This window comes from Brassica napus, chromosome C2 (assembly GCF_020379485.1).
Source record: "Brassica napus cultivar Da-Ae chromosome C2, Da-Ae, whole genome shotgun sequence".
Lineage (NCBI taxonomy): Eukaryota > Viridiplantae > Streptophyta > Magnoliopsida > Brassicales > Brassicaceae > Brassica > Brassica napus.
The window spans coordinates 7884286-7906195 of record NC_063445.1 but is presented as its reverse complement, the minus strand read 5'-3'; the positions used below and the strand labels follow the sequence as shown (position 1 = coordinate 7906195).

Here is a 21910-nt window from a genome sequence, read left to right as displayed (position 1 = left end):
TACCTTTATTTTTCGGTTATTTATTTAGTCTAAGACCTCTAACTTGCTCTATCCTTTTTGTTGCAGCTAATTTTCAGGTGCATGACCAGTAGACATACTCGGAGAAACGCACAAGGAGAGTTAGTTACATTTACCAACCAGGAGCTAGCAAGGTTAGAAAGAACAAATCGTCAACAGCCAAGGCAAACCGACACCACTATGGGTGATCACGCCAATCAGGATGATCTCACTGCGGCTATGGCACTCATGCAGCAGCAGATGCAACAAATGCAGCAGACCATCCAAGCTCAGCAGGATGCTGCTGAACAGGCTGCTCTCGCGCGGCAGGAACAACAAGCGCAGACTGTTCCAATCGGGCAGAGAAACCTTCCTTGCAACATCCCTACTACGCGCTCTGCCATTGTTCCTCCACTCTGCACCAGGCAGGACTTCGAGATCAAGCCTGCTTTGATCGGTCTAGTACAGAGAAAGGTGTTCTCTGGTCTCTCTACAGAAATTCCAATGGAGCATATTGAGAGCTTCGAAAAAGTCTGCAGTTTCACTCGCGTGAATGGTGTTCCACCAGACTACATCACGTGCATGTTATTCCCATTCTCTCTTGATGGAAAAGCTGCACGGTGGTTGAACTCTCTCCCTACCGGCTCTCTCACTTCATGGGAACAGGTCCGATCAGCGTTCCTCAGCCATTTCTACTCTAAGGCGAGAACAGCTGCATTGAGGAACAAGATCACCTCCTTCAGACAGCTCACTGATGAGCCTTTCTGCGACACATGGGAGCGCTTCAATGACTATCGCAGAGAATGTCCTCACCATGGATTTGATGATGATTACCTCCTGGACATTTTCTATGATGGAGTGGACTGGAAATACCAAGGTGCTCTAAACTCTGCGAGCAATGGAGACTTCATGACTCAAACCACTGATGGAGCGTTTAAGCTGATTGAGAACATGGCTGCTAGCTCAGCTAATAAGAAAGAGGAGAGTGATTGCTCCAAGAAAGGGAACAGTTCTGACACCCAGAAAATAGATGAGCTGACTGCCAAGGTTGATCAGCTACTGAAAAACAACCAAGGGCACGTCTTCAACATGGAGCAAGCTACGGCCGGGCATATTCAGAACCAGAACAAGCGACAACCGCAGAGCAATCAGCAAGCTGTTCCAGCTAACGGGAACAGTCAACCAGATGAGCTGAAGGGTCTGGGTATGATGATGCAACAGCTGTTGCAGGGTCAGCAGGTTCAGGCCAAGGCGTTGAATCAGGTAACCACGGAAATAGACACCAGGATGGGCAACATGTTCACTGAGCTGAATAACAAGTATGACAATCTTGCGATCCATATAAGAAAGATCGATGTTCAGCTTGCTCAAACAGTTGAGAGTGTCAAGAGGCAACAAGAGACGCTCCCTGAAAGAACTGATAAAAATCCTAGGACTGAGCACTGTAATGCAATAGAGCAGCCGTTCGCTGAGACTGCTCCAGGCGCAGAAGAGAGAGCAGAGCAGTCTGCTAGCTCTGGAGTGACTGCTCCTAGCGAACCTGCTGAGACTCCACCATCTCGAGTCTATGTTCCCAAGGTTCCCTATCCAATTCCACCTAGACATCTGATGGATCCCATTAGTGAAGAGCAGCTGATAGGTTTTAACAAGATGGTGAGAAGGCTTCCTAAAGAACTTGCATTTGAAGATGCTCTGCAGATTCGTCCATTGCTCAAGTTTTTTAAAACTGTAGAGAGACTCAAGAGGAGATCAAGGTCCTCTATGCCAAAGCTCTGTCTACACCAGCACTGAAGGTATTGCCTAAGGTTGATGATCCTGGAAAGTTTGTTTTCCCATGTTCCATCGCAGGAACAACCTTCAAGGATGCTCTTTGTGACTCTGGTTCTTGTGTGAATCTCGTCTCAAAGGCTATTGTAGACGATTTGGGTATTGCTGATGTTGAGCGTTCTCATCTGACCCTGACCTTTGCAAACTCTTCTAGAGCAGTCCCATATGGAACCATCCGCAGCCTTCATGTTCAAGTAGGGGAATGCATTGTTCCTGCTGAGTTTCAAGTTGTTGAGATGAACAAGGATCATGAGATGCCTTTGATATTTGGAAGGACATTCATGGCTACTGTTGGAGCAACCATCGATATGCCCAACAAGAGAGTCTGCTTCTCCAACATCAACAAGAAAGTTTTCTACAAGGCTGTACCCACCAGATCTTCCTCATCACACGCCTCTCGCATCTCAGTGTTTGATGTAGAAAAGCTGAAGGTTGTTCCAGAGAAGGAGCATGGTGATAAGGGTGAGAGCAGGCTGTTATCTGATGAAGATCCTAACACTGATCCTACTAAATTCAGAGGGAATTCAAGGGTGAAACAGAAAGTTCAGAAGAAAAGGGTCAAGGGTGATCCTATGATGACTTTGATACCTCTCTTGTGTGATGAGAAATCCATTGAGTATGAGGTAAAGTGCAAGGGTACCTTAAACCTTTCTCTAAAGTCAGAGTAATGCTCACACATGAGCTGAAAGAGAAAGGAGAAGCTGCTGTGAAAGGGTTGCTGAGCAGAGTTTTGAAGTTGAACATGTCTGATTGTGGAGCTTGTTTTGGAACAAGTCCTCCTGCTCAACCCGACTGATCCCAGTCACCAAGTCAAGCTAGAGACTTAAACCAAGCGCTTGGTGGGAGGCAACCCACTGGTACGTGTAAATATAACTTGGTTTTGTTTTTGTTTACTTATTTTCGTTTTAGTTTATTGAGTCTCAGGTCAAAAAGCAAAAAAAAAATCCGAGATACTTCAAAAATTCTGGGTTGCAGAAACGGAACAACCTACCCCCTGAAAAGAGCGGTTGTTCCAGGCGATCATCTGACGATAGAACACCCAGAATTTTCATGGAGCGCCTGCTCCACTCAGGTAAGTATCTCAACCCAAAAAAAAAAAAAAAATTATTCTTGTTTTCTCCTTCTCTCTGATTTATTTTCACACCAGGGACGTTGTGAAGTAAGTCTGGGGGAGGGTTTTCGTTGTTTACTAACTCGTTTCTTTCTTTTGTTTTTCTTTTGGGTCAATTTGAGTCAGTTTTTTATTGAGTCAGTCAAAACTTTGTGGGAATTAGGACCTTATTCTGTGTTGATCACTGACCACCTCGTGCTTTAGTTATCTTATTCAGTGACCTTAGCAGTGGCGAAAGACACACATGTGGACCTGGAACACCCTGACATATCTCACTTGATTCTCCAGAAGTTCTCAGCCGATCAGGTTACACTGGGTAGACTTAACTCCACCTTACTTGAACCTAATCTTAACTGAAATTCTTCTTGTTATGGGCATTAGATCAGGGAAACGAGAACACACTCAGGACTTCTTATCCTTTTTATCCATCTTGCTGATCCTGAGTGGCTAGCTCATCTTTAGCTAGTTCCCACCCTGCACCTTAGCCTTTATTCCACCTTCATGCATTTGTTTTTCAGTGTCATATGTGCAGATATGTGCAAAAAGGTCGGAGAGGAAAGGATCAACGCAGCCTCCTACTCGTTACTGCTCCAGAAATTATGGCAGAAAGGAGAACAAGCAGATTAAGGGAGCAACCGCTCCATAACCAATGAACTGCGCAAGAGCAGGGGTGGAGAACCAGATGGTTGCGAAATCAGAACCACCAGTGGCACTCAGAACCATCATGTATGACCTCCTTCTTTGTCACATCACCATATCAGTCTTCAAAAAAAAAAAAAAAAAAAAAAAAACAAAAATAAGGTGATGGAGAAGGGGATGAGATCAAAGAAATATGAGCCACTGGAAAGATCGAGCAAAGGAGTGGGTACCAAAAGGAAAGTGGAACGCAGAACAATCAGTTGCCTGTTCCGTCATCAGAACAGTCGCACCAGATAGAGCAAAAACGAGTAGAGGCTGTGGACATCAATGGATCTATCCTCTCTTGTCATTTTGTGTGATATCCTGCATCCTCTTCAATGAAATGGTAGCCCCTAAACACTTTTAACTCCACCATTAAATAGCCTGTTCCACACCTAGACCGTCTACCCTGAATGATGCCTGTGATGAGAAGCTCACGCTACTCTTAAATGAATGTAGGGAGTTCTGTCTCGATAGTGTTGCTTTTTCAGGTTTGAGATGAAGAGTATGGAGCCGATTTTTGAACAGCAGTCAGTGGGGTTCCGGTAAGGGTGTGTTGTCCTAGTTTTACTGCTTGTATGGTTCAGAGATTCGTGGTTAAAGTATGGTTGCTGAGAATAGGAGAGTTCCCACACTTTCAAACCTTTCTCCCTGTTCTTGATACTTGACATTGTTTGAGGACAAACAAGGATCTAAGTCTGGGGGAATTGATATATGGTGTTTTATACATCTTGTATATATGCTTTTAAATTGGTTTTCAAGTCTTTATCGAGTCTTTCTAGTCCTTTTGGAGTCATTACAGGTCTGGAGTTGCATTGGATGGGAGATGGACCAGCTGGAACAAAAGAGGCAGAAAACAATGCAATTTGGTGGTTTTCACGCAGAACAGTCAGATAGCGGAGCAACCCGAGTGACTGTTCCGATTGAGTGTTCCAGCGGCAGAGATTTTTAAGGAAACTACAATCATTGCGGGATTTGCCCTAATTATCCCTATTTTCTCTCCCAGCCGCCTGTGGCTTTGATATATCATATTTTCAGTTTCTCTTTATCATTCTACGCTAGTTTACAGAGAGGAACCAGACCCGAAAACTCCATTGTTGGATTTGCTTATTGTAAAGGGAGAAGGATCTCTACACTCTTGAGAAGAATCCTGAACCCTATCTCTTTTATTTTATTGATTCAGCATGTTTTCTTCATCTGTTATCTCTATGTTCTCTTTAGCTATGGCTGAGTAGTCAGCTTGCTTAGTCTAGGGTGTTAGGGTGTTAGATCCGTGAGCTTGACATAAATAAGTTATAAATTGATTGTCTTCATTCACTGTTGTTCTTAAGGCTTGCATCAAGTTAACCACTTAGTGCCTGATTCTAGGTTTAATCTATTCATCAAAAGTGTTATAGGTTGCTAGACATAACTTGAATGAGCATTGCATCCCTAACCAGCGAAAGTAGATGTTAGGGTGTTTTGTGAACATATCGGACTTGACCTCTATTGCTTGCTGTCGCATCTTGATCCAAACGAGAGTTTAGGTATCAAGATCGATCAACATAGGGAGCAGTACCACGACAGTGGACTGTTCTACTTGAGTGATCCGAGTTCTAGACTTGCTCTTAATTAAACTTGAATAATTGTTTGGCTCACACTTGCTTAACACCCGATCAAACCACCCTAGGCTAGCATTTTAGTTATCTGAATACTTTAATTAATCTTGTAACTTGTTTCTCACGAAACCCTCAAATCTTTAAACCCCCATATTGTTTTAGCTTGATATTGATCCCAAAAAGATAAAGTGTAATAGTTGGTCTCTGTGGATTCGATCCTAAAGTGCTACATTGACATACCATTCGATTGTGGTAGTGTACACATTAGGTTAATTGGTGTGCGTATACACGTAATATCAATTTGGCGCCGTTGCCGGGGACCATCTTTTTACCTTTATTTTTCGGTTATTTATTTAGTCTAAGACCTCTAACTTGCTATATCCTTTTTGTTGCAGCTAATTTTTCAGGTGCATTACCAGTAGACATACTCGGAGAAACGCACAAGGAGAGTTAGTTACATTTACCAACCAGGAGCTAGCAAGGTTAGAAAGAACAAATCGTCAACAGCCAAGGCAAACCGACACCACTATGGGTGATCACGCCAATCAGGATGATCTCACTGCGGCTATGGCACTCATGCAGCAGCAGATGCAACAAATGCAGCAGACCATCCAAGCTCAGCAGGATGCTGCTGAACAGGCTGCTCTCGCGCGGCAGGAACAACAAGCGCAGACTGTTCCAATCGGGCAGAGAAACATTCCTTGCAACATCCCTACTACGCGCTCTGCCATTGTTCCTCCACTCTACACCAGGCAGGACTTCGAGATCAAGCCTGCTTTGATCGGTCTAGTACAGAAAAAGGTGTTCTCTGGTCTCTCTACAGAAATTCCAATGGAGCATATTGAGAGCTTCGAAAAAGTCTGCAGTTTCACTCGCCTGAATGGTGTTCCACCAGACTACATCACGTGCATGTTATTCCCATTCTCTCTTGATGGAAAAGCTGCACGGTGGTTGAACTCTCTCCCTACCGGCTCTCTAACTTCATGGGAACAGGTCCGATCAGCGTTCCTCAACCATTTCTACTCTAAGGCGAGAACAACTGCATTGAGGAACAAGATCACCTCCTTCAGACAGCTCACTGATGAGCCTTTCTGCGACACATGGGAGCGCTTTAATGACTATCGCAGAGAATGTCCTCACCATGGATTTGATGATGATTACTTCCTGGACATTTTCTATGATGGAGTGGACTGAAAATACCAAGGTGCTCTAAACTCTGCGAGCAATGGAGACTTCATGACTCAAACCACTGATGGAGCGTTTAAGCTGATTGAGAACATGGCTGCTAGCTCAGCTAATAAGAAAGAGGAGAGTGATTGCTCCAAGAAAGGGAACAGTTCTGACACCCAGAAAATAGATGAGCTGACTGCCAAGGTTGATCAGCTACTAAAAAACAACCAAGGGCACGGCTTCAACATGGAGCAAGCTACGGCCGGGCATATTCAGAACCAGAACAAGCGACAACCGCAGAGCAATCAGCAAGCTGTTCCAGCTAACGGGAACAGTCAACCAGATGAGCTGAAGGGTCTGGGTATGATGATGCAACAGCTGTTGCAGGGTCAGCAGGTTCAGGCCAAGGCGTTGAATCAGGTAACCACGGAAATAGACACCAAGATGGGCAACATGTTCACTGAGCTGAATAACAAGTATGACAATCTTGCGATCCATATAAGAAAGATCGATGTTCAGCTTGCTCAAACAGTTGAGAGTGTCAAGAGGCAACAAGAGACGCTCCCTGAAAGAACTGATAAAAATCCTAGGACTGAGCACTGTAATGCAATAGAGCAGCCGTTCGCTGAGACTGCTCCAGGCGCAGAAGAGAGAGCATAGCAGTCTGCTAGCTCTGGAGTGACTGCTCCTAGCGAACCTGCTAAGACTCCACCATCTCGAGTCTATGTTCCCAAGGTTCCCTATCCAATTCCACCTAGACATCTGATGGATCCCATTAGTGAAGAGCAGCTGATAGGTTTTAACAAGATGGTGAGAAGGCTTCCTAAAGAACTTGCATTTGAAGATGCTCTGCAGATTCGTCCATTGCTCAAGTTTTTTAGAAACTGTAGAGAGACTCAAGAGGAGATCAAGGTCCTCTATGCCAAAGCTCTGTCTACACCAGCACTGAAGGTATTGCCTAAGGTTGATGATCCTGGAAAGTTTGTTTTCCCATGTTCCATCGCAGGAACAACCTTCAAGGATGCTCTTTGTGACTCTGGTTCTTGTGTGAATCTCGTCTCAAAGGCTATTGTAGACGATTTGGGTATTGCTGATGTTGAGCGCTCTCAGCTGACCCTGACCTTTGCAAACTCTTCTAGAGCAGTCCCATATGGAACCATCCGCAGCCTTAATGTTCAAGTAGGGGAATGCATTGTTCCTGCTGAGTTTCAAGTTGTTGAGATGAACAAGGATCATGAGATGCCTTTGATATTTGGAAGGACATTCATGGCTACTGTTGGAGCAACCATCGATATGCCCAACAAGAGAGTCTGCTTCTCCAACATCAACAAGAAAGTGTTCTACAAGGCTGTACCCACCAGATCTTCCTCATCACATTCCTCTCGCATCTCAGTGTTTGATGTAGAAAAGCTGAAGGTTGTTCCAGAGAAGGAGCATGGTGATAAGGGTGAGAGCAGGCTGTTATATGATGAAGATCCTAACACTGATCCTACTAAATTCAGAGAGAATTCAAGGGTGAAACAGAAAGTTCAGAAGAAAAGGGTCAAGGGTGATCCTATGATGACTTTGATACCTCGCTTGTGTGATGAGAAATCCATTGAGTATGAGGTAAAGTGCAAGGGTACCTTTAAACCTTTCTCTAAAGTCAGAGTAATGCTCACACATGAGCTGAAAGAGAAAGGATAAGCTGCTGTGAAAGGGTTGCTGAGCAGAGTTTTGAAGTTGAACATGTCTGATTGTGGAGCTTGTTTTGGAACAAGTCCTCCTGCTCAACCCGACTGATCCCAGTCACCAAGTCAAGCTAGAGACTTAAACCAAGCGCTTGGTGGGAGGCAACCCACTGGTACGTGTAAATATAACTTGGTTTTGTTTTTGTTTACTTATTTTCGTTTTAATTTACTGAGTCTCAGGTCAAAAAGCAAAAAAAAAATCCGAGATACTTCAAAAATTCTGGGTTACAGAAACGGAACAACCTAACCCCTGAAAAGAGCGGTTGTTCCAGGCGATCATCTGACGATAGAACACCCAGAATTTTCATGGTAGCCCCTAAACACTTTTAACTCCACCATTAAATAGCCTGTTCCACACCTAGACCGTCTACCCCGAATGATGCCTGTGATGAGAAGCTCACGCTACTCTTAAATGAATGTAGGGAGTTCTGTCTCGATAGTGTTGCTTTTTCAGGTTTGAGATGAAGAGTATGGAGCCGATTTTTGAACAGCAGTCAGTGGGGTTCCGGTAAGGGTGTGTTGTCCTAGTTTTACTGCTTGTATGGTTCAGAGATTCGTGGTTAAAGTATGGTTGCTGAGAATAGGAGAGTTCCCACAGTTTCAAACCTTTCTCCCTGTTCTTGATACTTGACATTGTTTGAGGACAAACAAGGATCTAAGTCTGGGGGAATTGATATATGGTGTTTTATACATCTTGTATATATGCTTTTAAATTGGTTTTCAAGTCTTTATCGAGTCTTTCTAGTCCTTTTGGAGTCATTACAGGTCTGGAGTTGCATTGGATGGGAGATGGACCAGCTGGAACAAAAGAGGCAGAAAACAATGCAATTTGGTGGTTTTCACGCAGAACAGTCAGATAGTGGAGCAACCCGAGTGACTGTTCCGAGTGAGTTTCCCAGCGGCAGAGATTTTTAAGGAAACTACAATCATTACGGGATTTGCCCTAATTATCCCTATTTTCTCTCTCAGCCGCCTGTGGCTTTGATATATCATATTTTCTGTTTCTCTTTATCATTCTACGCTAGTTTACAGAGAGGAACCAGACCCGAAAACTCCATTGTTGGATTTTCTTATTGTAAAGGGTGAAGGATCTCTACACTCTTGAGAAGAATCCTGAACCCTATCTCTTTTATTTTATTGATTCAGCATGTTTTCTTCATCTGTTATCTCTTTGTTCTCTGTAGCTATGGCTGAGTAGTCAGCTTGCTTAGTCTAGGGTGTTAGGGTGTTAGACCGTGAGCTTGACATAAATAAGTTATAAATCGGTTGTCTTCATTCACTGTTGTTCTTAAGGCTTGCATCAAGTTAACCACTTAGTGCCTGATTCTAGGTTTAATATATTCATCAAAAGTGTTATAGGTTGCTAGACATAACTTGAATGAGCATTGCATCCCTAACCAGCGAAAGTAGATGTTAGGGTGTTTTGTGAACATATCGGACTTGACCTCTATTGCTTGCTGTCGCATCTTGATCCAACGAGAGTTTAAGTATCAAGATCGATCAGCATAGGGAGCAGTACCACGACAGTGGACTGTTCTACTTGAGTGATCCGAGTTCTAGACTTGCTCTTAATTAAACTTGAATAATTGTTTGGCTCACACTTGCTTAACACCCGATCAAACCACCCTAGGCTAGCATTTCAGTTATCTGAATACTTTAATTAATCTTGTTACTGGCTTCTCACGAAACCCTCAAATCTTTAAACCCCCATATTGTTTTAGCTTGATATTGATCCCATAAAGATAAAGTGTAATAGTTGGTCTATGTGGATTCGATCCTAAAGTGCTACATCGACAGACCATTCGATTGTGGTAGTGTGCATATTAGGTTAATTGGTGTGCGTATACACGTAATATCAGAAGTTCACCTTGTCTTGATTGTTGGGGTCAAAAATGGTTACGACGGAATTACCACCCAAAAATCCTCGTAGATCGTATTTCCGAAAGAGATAGTAAAAAGGAAGATGTAACTTTCGTAAAATAAAACCAAACACGAAGTTTTTACGAAGAAGTATCCTTGAAGATTCAAACCAAACTAACCAAGCTCGACCGTTGCGTAATTACCATGCATACACGCTGTCTGGTCGCTGCGTAGCAACCAAGTCCGAGCCATACCTCGGTCACTACGAAGCGACCAAGCTCGAGCCAAAGCTCGGTTGCTACGTAGCGACTGAGTTCGAGCCGAAGCTTGGTTGCTACGTAGCGACTGAGTTCGAGCCGAAGCTCGGTCGCTACGTAGCGACCGAGCGATCGTCTCGCTCGGTCGCTACGTACCGACCAAGCTCGAGCCAAAGCTCGGTTGCTATGTAGCGACCGAGCGCTCGTCCCGCTCGGTCGCCACTTAGCGACCGAGCGTTCGTCCCGCTCGGTCGCTACGTAGCGACCGAGCTCAAGCCAAAGCTCGGTCGCCACTTAGCGACCGAGCGTTCGTCCCACTCGGTCGCTACGTATCGACCGAGCTCAAGCCAAAGCTCGGTCGCTACGTAGCGACCGAGCGTTCATCCCGCTCGGTCGCTACGTAGCAACCGGGCTCGAGCCGAAGTTTAGTCGCTGTGTAGCGATTGAACCCTTCCGAACATCGATACGACATCAATCCATGCATTCTCGTCAAACCTTCGAATGCTATCTCCCGAAGACCGTAGCAAGCTCAGTCCATGTTTTCCGCTATTCAAATTCATCGATCAAACATCGCAGATTAGAAACCGCGGAAAGTTCGTTCTTTATCAAAAAGAATTCGTAGTAAACGTGTCGAGTCGGAAGACGGCCCAAAGGGATCTAAAACACGACTCGAGGCCCATCCTACGATTTCTTAACCAAAAGCCCGTAAACCGCAGCATGGTTTACGCTTGGTCCACAAGGAAGGATAAATGTCAAGTTTCCGCGGATAAATACGGAAGTTTTGAAGATAATTGGAAGATCGGGAAAAATGGAATATCTCCGTTTTTATGTTATGACGGCTTAAGGGTAGAATAGTAAAAGCGTACACCGACCTTGGAGCTAGTATATAAGGAGTCCTAGGCGAGGAGCATGGCAGAAGACTTTTCAGAGCAAACTTAGCACTTAGAGCAATTTAGGCAATTTTCCGTTTTTGTTATTTCGAGCTGCGACTCAATTAGGTTTAGCCTTCTTAGGTTTGCTAGAACTAGGAATCTCGCCGACAGCTCTCGAGCCCAGGCTTATACCTTGTTATAAACGCTCATACGCAGATTCGGAATAAGATCTACTTTGCTCTCTTTTTCGATTTCTTATTCTTATCGTTGTTATTCTCGTGTTCTGATTGCTTGACGTGTGGTAATTAGCAGATATCCGGGTCCTCTGGGAAATTAGGGTTTTCCTAGTTTCCTTATTTAAACGGAAATCGACAGTGCGAATTTCGATTCCCACATTGCTCCCTTGGTAAGTTCACACTTGATGATGCTCTTGTTGATTCTGGTGCAACTGTGAATGTGATCTCAATGGAGATGGTGAAGAGTCTTGGGATTGAGAACATGGAGCCAAACACATCTTCACATGTTTGGAGCCTCTTCTTCAACAACTCCATTAGGCTTAATCAAAGACTACCCTATGAAGATTGGAGACTGCACCATCCCTATTGATCTCACTATTTTGCAGATGGCAATTGAGAAGAGAGTCTCATTGATCCTTGGCACACCATTTCTCACAACAGTAGGAGCTTGCATTGACTTTGCCAACAAGAAGGTCACACTTCTCAATGTGAACAAAGCTGTCTCCTACCCAATCAAGTCTCCAATGATGAATTTTGAGTATTGTGGAACCATCACTTGTGGAAAACCGTCCATTGAAAAGATCAAGGATGAAATGGTTGTTAGTAGAAAATAATGTCTTGATGGAGAGTCCTCTAAAGAGATGTGTGATGAGCACTTGGAAAGTGCTACAAAGGAGGAGGTGAGTAGAGCCACAAAGGCTGCTCATGGCAAGAAGAAGATGATGAAAGAACCTCACCCTTCACCTCTTGATATGATGCCACACACTCTCACTCTTCACCCAATGAAGTTCAAGGATGGAGATATTGAGTACAAGATCAAATGCAAGAGAAAGTCTACACCATTCTCAAGTGCAAAGGCCATCATCACTCCACAGCTCCATGATGATCCAATCAAGCTTCAAGAGCTTCTCTCTCAAGTCCTCATCAGCACTCTTGAAAGTGGGAAGGATCCTCCTTCTCCACTCTCCGCTTGAGGTACCACTCCAACCTTTCCATTGTATATACCAGTTTTTCTTTGCATTTATTCTTTCTTTTGGGTATCTCTTTCAACTTACTAACACAGAGACTGTGTGAACTAAGTTTGGGGGAGGTACCAAGTATTTGATCATGTTTGCTTTGATGATATTGCATTGAGTCTTGCATTGTACATACATATTTGCATAGAAAAACCAAAAGAATTTGAAAATTTTGAAAAACACAAAAAGAAGCATGTAGTTGCATCACTTGCATTTTTAGGATTGAGTCTAAAGCATTTAGATTGCATTCATGCAATGGGAGAAACCTTGTAAAGAGCACATCTCTAGAATTCAATTTGACATCCTAGCTAAACATATCAAGTAAGTAGCTTAAGCATCTCTTGAAAAAGCTTGTAAGCTTCGAGCCTTGAAAACTCTTCTTGAAAGTTGTTGCTTGCTTGATGATTGACATTGTTCTTGAAACCAACTCCAAATGAACTAAGGCTTAATGAACTTATTCTCTGTTGCATATGGCCATTTGCATACTTGATCATGGATATTATACACATTTGGGTTATCTTTCTCTCTTTGTACCAATCTTTGTTAACCCAAAAGGCACTTCCATACCCATTAACCCTCTCTATTCTTTGAAACCAACATTAATTTGCTTGAGTGAGACCTTTTATTGATAGCATGTCATGTGCAAAATCTTGAGAGTATTAGGAGCGACAATGGGTTGTTCTCATCTTTGGCTAGCATTAGGACCTCATTTGAGCTGGCCTCTAGGATGATTGTTGGGTTTGTGAGCTTAAAATTCGTTTGATCTTGGGAACTAGAGAGATTGAGTGAAAAAAATGAACCAAAAAGAGTTCTTAAAGTAAAGAAACCCCTAGGAACAAAGAAAGTTAGAAAAGAGAAGCTCTAGAGTATAAATAGAACCCCATTCCAAATTAAAAAAAAAAAAGAGAGAATCAAAGAAACCATAAGTGAGTGGGGAAAAGAAAAGAAAAGGAAAGAGCTGAGCCAAAAGGATCTAAAGTCTAAAAAAAAAATAAAAAAAAAGAGAGTCCCTGGTTGGTTTAAATCAAAGGAGAGAAAACACTGTTCATTGGGTGTGAGATGAAAGTGGGTGTATTTTGGGTTTGAGAATGAAGAAAAAGATTGGTAGAACTTGATACTACTAAAGAAAAGGGTAGAATGATGAGAACAAAACATTGTGTGCATGAATTGCTCCATTTCTTAGATAAATTTTGCATAATGATCTTGCTCCCATTCTTGAGTGTGAGTCACTATAAATAATGCATTTGAAACCTATTTTTCTTCATATTAGACCATCTTCTCTCACCAAACCAAATGATTGAGATCAAATATCCATTTGCAAGAATTCACCTTGTGTGTGTGTGTGTGTGAATAAATGTGAGGGTTGGCTAAGAAACTTGTTGATTGAATGGCAATGCAACTTGTGTAAAGATTAAAAGTGTCTTGATAAGCCTTGAGAAGCTAGAGTGTACTAAGAGGGTTGCTCATGCTATTTGCTATATATTCCTTGGGATGTTATGTTGAAGGCTAGAAAGTGTTCTTTTGGTTGTGAGTTCCCATTTTCAAACATCTCTCCCTTTAGCCCTTGAAAGTTTACTTGTGGACAAGTAAATGACAAGTTTGGGGGAGTTGATGTCTTGAGATTTTACATAGTTTTAAGCATGATTTCCATACTCATTTAGATCATTTAAGATGCATTTAGAGTCTAATTAGGTACATAGCATATGCATGTGTAGTATGTTAGGTTTGGAAGAGCTCGAGTTGAAGTTTGGAGAGTTTGATGGGTAAGCATGAAGAAAAGGGGCAAAGGCAAGAAGATGGACCAAGCCGTGGACAACCAGGTCGGACTGGACCAGGCCGCGGAATCGCTCCCGAGAGATCAGCAGAGACAGACCATCCCGCGGACGGAATCCGCGGAAAACACCAGTCCGCGGAATCGGACCAGAGAGCTTGAGGTTGGTGTGGTCGGCCGCGGCCGTGTACTGCAGACGAAGGCAGTCCGCGGATTCTCGCGCGAGAGGTCGAGTTTTGATGGGACAGACCACGGACCACGGCCGCGGGTTGGAGCCGTCCGCGGTCGATGCCAAAACCAGCTCACCCATTTGCCTTTCGGGTCAAACCCGGGTTTGTCGGGTCGACCCGGTTCGAGTTTTAAGCTACTATAAATACATTTTAGACCTAATTTTAGAGGATATCTTGTTTTCTCTTAAAAATACATTGATATTTTGGAGAAAGTTTGAATCTTTAGTAATATAATCTTTATTTCTTGAGTAATATGAGTCTATCTCATCTTCTTAACATGATTTCTCTTGAATCTATTATGGGTTTAAGGTTAATTATGAAGATTAGTGAGTAGACTCTTTTTAGATTCATGGGTTAGGATGATTAGGATGATTAAGTGATGATCTAGAATGTTTAGAGTAGATTAATATGTTTCCTTGCTTGATTGAGTGATCTTAATGCTAATCTAGAGTTGGCCATTTTAGATTAGAAATCTAGACATTTCATTGCCCGGAAGGTGTTCGATGAAATGTCTGAGCCAACTCAACATGCTCTTAGCTTGCCCTACCAAAGGGATTTGATGTTAGGAGAGTTTAGAAAGTTGAATGATCTGTTCTTAATGATTGTTTGATTGACACAAACCAAAGGAATTTGATGTTTGATCAATGAGAGTAAAAGAGCTTTTGTCTTGGAAAAGAACTTGCTTACTATCTAGACTTAGGGGAATGTGTTGATTGAAACCTTGCCATTTTAGATTAAATCTTAGTCATCTGAAATCAAAATCCTATGCCTATGATTCCTCCTTTATCCATTTGATTAAAAGCTGCTAGTTAGTTGTGTTAGAACCTTGTTAGTTTAATCAAACTACTTCATTGAACTGAATGTACTTAGATTAAGTTTGAACCTGCATTCTCTTTACATCAAAACTCTTAGAAATGGATTGACATCTTAATTACTACATGATTTGAATTACGACCTTTGAAAAGTCCATATCAACTGTTCTCAGAGGCATGCCTACAATGTATTAAAAAAGGCATTTGCCTCAGATCCTCGATTAATATGATTTTTTAGGGCTCTAAAATTTAAAATAATTTCTATTCTAATGGTTTAAACTTATTTTTAAAAAAACTTTCCACTATCCATGTATATTTTCCTATATAACATAATATAACATATTAATGTAATAATTTTTTCCTTTTAGACTTATGTATTTGGTGAAGCTGATAAATTGTTTTCATAAAAGTCGTAAATAAATTTATTTTTAAAATTTGCCTTAGCCGTTGAAACCCTTAGCACACCACTGACTGTTCCCTTTTATTCACTAAAACTAAGAACATATGATCAAATTTACTTAAACTATATAAGAAAAATCTGAAAACAATAGGGGGCAAGTACTGACCTAGTACCGTAAAGCCTGATGCTCTCGAACTGCCGTTCAATGAAACAAAAAAAGAACAAAAATTAGCCAGCATAGCAACATGGATCACCTAACACTGAACCTCCCAAATCCCTTCTCGTGTGATCATGAATTCGCAGAATTGAAGCAGGCAATTGAGGTGCAAAAATACAACGTCGCCTTCGCATTTCAAAAAGATAACAAAAAGTATAGCTTTATAAACGATGGCGTTACTTTTTAATGGGCTTATTTATAAAAATCTCATCTTTAGGCCCATTAAGGTTAGGTGTAAACGATGTTGTTTATACCATCAAGATCTCCTTACTCTTCAGACAACCGATCTCATGGAGCTCTAGAAAAAAAGGGTCGCTAAATCATCAACAGAGACCGAGTATAAGAGTCTCACAGATGCTGCGTCTTAAGTCAAGTGGATTATCTCATTTTCTCAGAACTTTACTTACCAATCCCAACAACACCAACATTGTAATGTGACAATGTAGGTACAACATATTTAAGTGCCAACCTAGTGTTTCATTCTCACATGAAACACTTAACGTTTAACTATTATTTGTTAGGGAACTCTTTCAAACCAAGCAATTACGAGTTTCTCACATTAGTTCATTTGATCAACTTGTATGAGATGACGAAATCTCTTTTAATATGTACAAATATGGAAAAGACGAATTATCTATATTTGATGATATACAAAACTATAGCAGCAAGAAAATTATGGTATAGACAATTACTTGCCTTCACCAAGTTTTGATCTAAACGAATCTATGATTAGCAAACATGTTGATTGCAATGAGGGCATATTCTCATGTTTATGTGAACTTAATTTCAATAATCAAAACACTGCAGCAGAAAAAGTTATTATAATACTAAAAGTATCAAAGAGAAATCGAAGATAACATTCATAATGTCTTGGGAAAAGTTTCTCTCATTTCTTTCGATTCGATAGTTATCAAAATCATGTATCACTTAAAGATGTTTACACAATTGTCCCTTGACCGAAGCTTGATCATACTGCAACTGTTTCAATATAGACAAATTAACTATCAAAGACGAATCATAACATAAAATACCTTAAAGGACATCTAAGATATACTCGTGATGACCTCTCAACAATGTCATAATCTAAAGACATAACAAGAAAAAAGTAATTGCAAGTCATTGAAGGATTCACAATGCATAAAAGGAATCTGCCATTCAACTTAAAACACAGCGTAGGGAATCAAATTTCTAATTTAGTCATAATTAACTTTCTCATCTTGTTTATTAATTTGTATATTTTCTTACACTTACTAATGTTTTGTTTGCTCATATGTTGCTTAGGTTTTGCTTAGCTTTTGTTTATATTTGTCAACTAACTGTTGTTATTATAATATTTGCAACAAGTATAACATAAAGATTCAAATGTAATAATAAAATCATGAAATTTAGTCTGGATTAAAAACTGCTTTTTGCAAATCTAATGTGGTCCAATGGGAGGACTCATAACATCATGTCTGATTGTAATTTATAATGATGCTTACTAACTAGACATTATCAATTCACTATCACCACATCAATTAATATTCAATGTTTCTTTATTCTATGTTTTAAATTATCTTATTGTATCTATAACCAATATATTATTTTATCATTCTAATCATATTATTAAATCTACAGCCAATCTATGTGTACCTTTATTATGATAAAATATAGCATCTAAAATTATTGCATTAACTTGCCCCTATAATGTTAGGGTTTTATCTCACCCACACGTTTTCTATCACTGTGATTATGTATTTTTTTTTAACCTTACTTTTATTTATCTATCAATTTTTTTCCTTCTTCTTAAAACATAGGACATTTTAAAATTCCAAGAAGCATATCAGAGAATTAAATAAAGCATAAGGCATGCATTATTAAGTACTCCCGTGTAAATTTGAGTTGATTAGTTCTCTCAAATAACGCATTTTATGGTATGGATCTCTAGCTTTGGTCTTTTAAAAACATGTAGCAGCACAGGTTCGACATTGTATTTGTAGGCATGATAATTTTCAACAGGTGATTTACGCAAATTATGTTTTCTATATCTAATCACGTTAAATGATCCAACATACCGTTCCAGTGGCACTCAACATGTAATTTTCAAACAGTTAATAAATGACCAACACTGAGAAACAATGGAACCGCAAACTCTTTTGGTAAGTGTTCAACATCTGCTAATTTACCTTTGGTTTTCTTGCCAATATAGGGAAATGGAGCTGGACTGCTTCCCTTCTTCGGATGTCGATAAGAAACGCAGCAACACTGACAGTTCACAAGCAGAGCAAAATCATAAGTCCGTTGGATAGAGTAGGTGCATCAAAGACATGTCACCCGTATGCAAAGATTCAGAATCTTCAGTTACCTAAAATTCAAAGCTCTCTTCTATAGAATTTTCCCCCAAAAATAATGTATGAATCTATAGCCTCTATCACTAAACTCTGATCGCATACGTTTTACACAACTAAGACTGCAAGCAGTAAGCAACTCTACATTGCCACAAAAACCATGCCTATATGGCTATATATATATGAAACTACAATTCAAAGAGGTAACAAATCTGTTTCCGTACAAGATAATTCGATATTTTTAAATAGTCGATAAACAGATTGAGAGAATCGAATAGGATCAAAAGCCAATATCTAGAATCAGTCATTCACTTGACAAATCAATCGTATAAACTAATTCAAAACTAGTCAACATGAATCACCGAAGATCACTAACATCAACAACAGAGTATGTGGACAGATTCCTTACGAAATTGTAAGAGGAGGCACAACGTTCTCGGTGAGCATTGATAGTGTTACTAGGCGGTGGGGTTCGTTAGGTCACGAGCTCTGAAGCTCTTTTCTTTTCTGAAGAATGCCTTTTGATAATTTGTCTGTGGTATATCTTCTGTCACAGACAAAGCTTTCTTCAGTTCGTTTGGCCCATTCATGCGCCAGCCGCCTGGCATCTTCAACTGTTAAAATGACGATAGTACCCCTAAAATCGGTTATTTAAGGAATTGACTTCTTCGGGATCTTATTGTGGTGCTTTGCCTGTCTTTTTTCTCTCTACCAGCATCCATAATAGCACGGCACCTCCAATGGAGTTTTAACTCAAAGTTTCTAAGAAAAATAATAATATAAAATTATAAAAGTAAGAAAGAGATAGAAATTATCAGACAGAGTATATCAAATTCGACCATGTGAGGTTATGCCATGATACTTTGTGTCCACATGTCTATTTCTCAGTGGTTTATGTTTTTTAAAATTAAAATTTAATTGCCTAATAATTTTTTTACAGATTTAGATATCAAAAGTGGGATTATCCCGTTAAAAAAATTGCTCCCGTTAAGATTGCTCTTCCAAAAAAAACTCTCATAATATAATACTATTTTAATTTAATTTGTTTTATGATAAATCAAACTCTCTTTCTTTTGCTTTGTCCTTTCATATTTTGTGATATTAATGGAAAGAGTTTGGTTGAGAAACCATCTTAGATATTTTTATGAAATGCTTCATATTTTCACACGTACTTTAGCTATATATTTTCATGCATAATTTTTTGAAATATGTATGTGTATCCTCTATATTGACTTAGTTTTCAAAAGTGAAAGAGTTTTTTTTTTTTTAATGGATATTTCCTTAGTCAACGATGAAATTGGGATTTGCGATGGCCTAAAATGAAAGTCAACATAGGTATTTGCCCATAAAGACCAATATTCAAATTCAGAACAATTAGGTCATATCCATTCGACTAAAGTAGGCCAACGGATTACGACTTAACTCGAAAATTAAGATAAGTATGATGGATGCAAGAAATATGATTGGTGTATCGGATCATGCTCTAACTTGGAATTGTCATGGTACAACTTAGATTTAAATACAATTTTTTACAACTTAGATTTAAATACAATTTTGTACCGCACGTATAGTCTAGGTCTAAATAATTATTGAAAATATATATATTATAGTTTTGATATGTAATTATAGTGAAACCGGTAAAGCTAAGGTTTAAAATGTTAAAACACAAATACTAATACGAATTTGCAATTTAGAACGGATTACATTCTTCTTTTCTTGATCGAGTATAATTCAATATATCCAAAACTTTGTAAGAAAAATAGCAACAAAAGCTTGAGATAATCAGTTACAAAAAAAACAAAACAAAAGCTTGAGATATGCAAATCCATCAAATGACATTAATTACATCAACACAATTTTCTCTTATGTGATCATTACATTCAACATTATAAAATGTAATGATGATACGTGAAGCCTAACCACGAAAAAATAGCAGGCCCATCAACCAAGACCCAATGAAAATTTTAGGATCTTATTATTACAACAAATGAACGAATGAATAAATAAAAGTATGAAAGCTAAGGTGAACTATAGTTGAAACTCTGATTATTACCCAAGTATTTAAGTTCCAAAGAGATTTGTCTCTCAATCTTAAGCTGCTTGTAGAAATTAGCTATGAAAGTCTCAGCTTTGTTGTCAATATCTTCGTCTGAAGATGGATCATAACTCCCGGTTCTATACAACGCTCCTCTTGAAGAACAGGCTGAGTCCGATTCATTCTCCTCGGTACAAGCCGCTGCTAAACCGGGTCTATCGTTGAAACTGAACCGAAGAGATGAGGAAGAAGAAGAACAACCAAGCATTGGTACGAGACCCCAGAGGCTATTTATCTTGAAACTTAACACGAATTTCACTTTATTTACGGCTCGTCTCAACCGGCTAAGTAGCGAACCGTCTTTGCTCTTTGCCATGCCAACAATACAATACCTTCTTCTCTTTTTTTTTTTTTTCTTGTTAAATAGAATGGCTGATGGTTTTCACTTTTTGTTGTTGTTGTATGCGCTATTTTTGATATATGTTGGAATTGCTAAAGTATGGGTCCTATATAGACTTGGGCAATGTCGGCTGGTCCTATATAGTCTTGGGCAATGTCGGCTGCAGCCTTATCTTCTAAGCAAATTTTCAAAGAAACCTGTTTAAAATATAGTTTTAAATTATTATAATATGGGAATAGGAAACTGAATGGAAGTTAACGTACCAGTATTGAGGCGTATCAATATGGTATAGCGAGAGAAACTTCTAATTTCTAAAAGAAAAGTGGGGGGGGGGGGGGGGGGGGGGGGGGGGTGGTTGGTGCACGTAATTCACATGATCGTATACTCGACTATATTAATAGTTTATAACATATTTTCCTTTTTTTGGTTTCACCTTTGTTAAAGCTTTATTAGTAGTCTAATGGCTACTCGTTAATCACAAACTCCCTGCATAGAACTCCAAACTAATGACTTAGAACTGGACCAACCAATTAACTGTTTGCTTTTTAGACTGATTCAACGTCTAGAATGAGGGGATTTTCATATATTTTCTTATTTGTTGCAAAACGTTATTAATTGATCCAAAAAAGCAAAGTATAAACGGCAAAACCACCAAAGAATGGGTCAGTCAGTCAACATTTCGGGCGAAGACTTAGATTTCTTAATCGCGTTATCAGATTTCTTCTTGGAAACGAAAGATACCATGGATTGTTCTATATCATTTTTAACAACTTGTACAATTAGTTTATTAAGGGTCTTAATATTTATTTTTAAATATTCTTTCCGTATTTAAAAAATTGATGTTTGATTATATTCTTGTATTTAAATAATGTGTTGTAGATTTTAATTAATGCATTTTGATTTAAAATAAAATAAAATTTTCAATTTTAAAAAATGTGATTGGTACGTAGAACTTTATTGAAAAAATCAAAACTGAAAACAAAATAAAAATGATAGAAAGAAATATATATTTAATTTTTATTAATATTTGTGTAAATCCTAAAACATTAATCTTTCAATTACAGAAGGAGTATAAATCTTCCAAAATCTTGTAAAAACTGATTTATATTTCAGGTTTGATGTTATCTCGGCGAACTCTAGACAGTTAATATAAAACTCAATATATCCATTTATTGTTCTATCATATATAGCTACGACCCACAAATAAAACTGAATTGTTATTATTTTAAATGAATTTTGTTTTGTTGATTATTTAAACTAATTTAAGTTTGGTAACCATATTTATTACAGTTAGACTAAGGGCTTGATTGGTTAAGACTGTACCTTTCACTACAAGAAAACGTTTCCATAACCACGAAAATTTACG

General features: G+C 39.5%; 1 protein-coding gene and 2 non-coding genes across 3 annotated transcripts; all 3 read right to left on the bottom strand.

Annotated features, from left to right (window-relative positions):
- Positions 1 to 711: 711 nt before the first annotated feature.
- On the bottom strand, positions 712 to 818 carry LOC125582765. Its single transcript, XR_007320219.1, has one exon. It is a non-coding gene; the product is annotated as a small nucleolar RNA R71 (small nucleolar RNA).
- Positions 819 to 6252: 5434 nt separating this feature from the next.
- On the bottom strand, positions 6253 to 6359 carry LOC125582772. Its single transcript, XR_007320225.1, has one exon. It is a non-coding gene; the product is annotated as a small nucleolar RNA R71 (small nucleolar RNA).
- A 13560-nt stretch (positions 6360 to 19919) lies between these two features.
- BNAC02G44430D lies at positions 19920 to 20628 on the bottom strand. Its single transcript, XM_013819178.3, has one exon. The coding sequence runs from the start codon at positions 20518 to 20520 to the stop codon at positions 20128 to 20130; it is 393 nt and encodes a 130-aa protein (XP_013674632.1). The 5' UTR covers positions 20521 to 20628; the 3' UTR covers positions 19920 to 20127.
- Positions 20629 to 21910: the final 1282 nt, after the last annotated feature.

Bases quoted from the DNA above. Each gene is read 5' to 3' on its own strand.
- BNAC02G44430D (XM_013819178.3), bottom strand. From the start codon at position 20,520: ATGGCAAAGAGCAAAGACGGTTCGCTACTTAGCCGGTTGAGACGAGCC.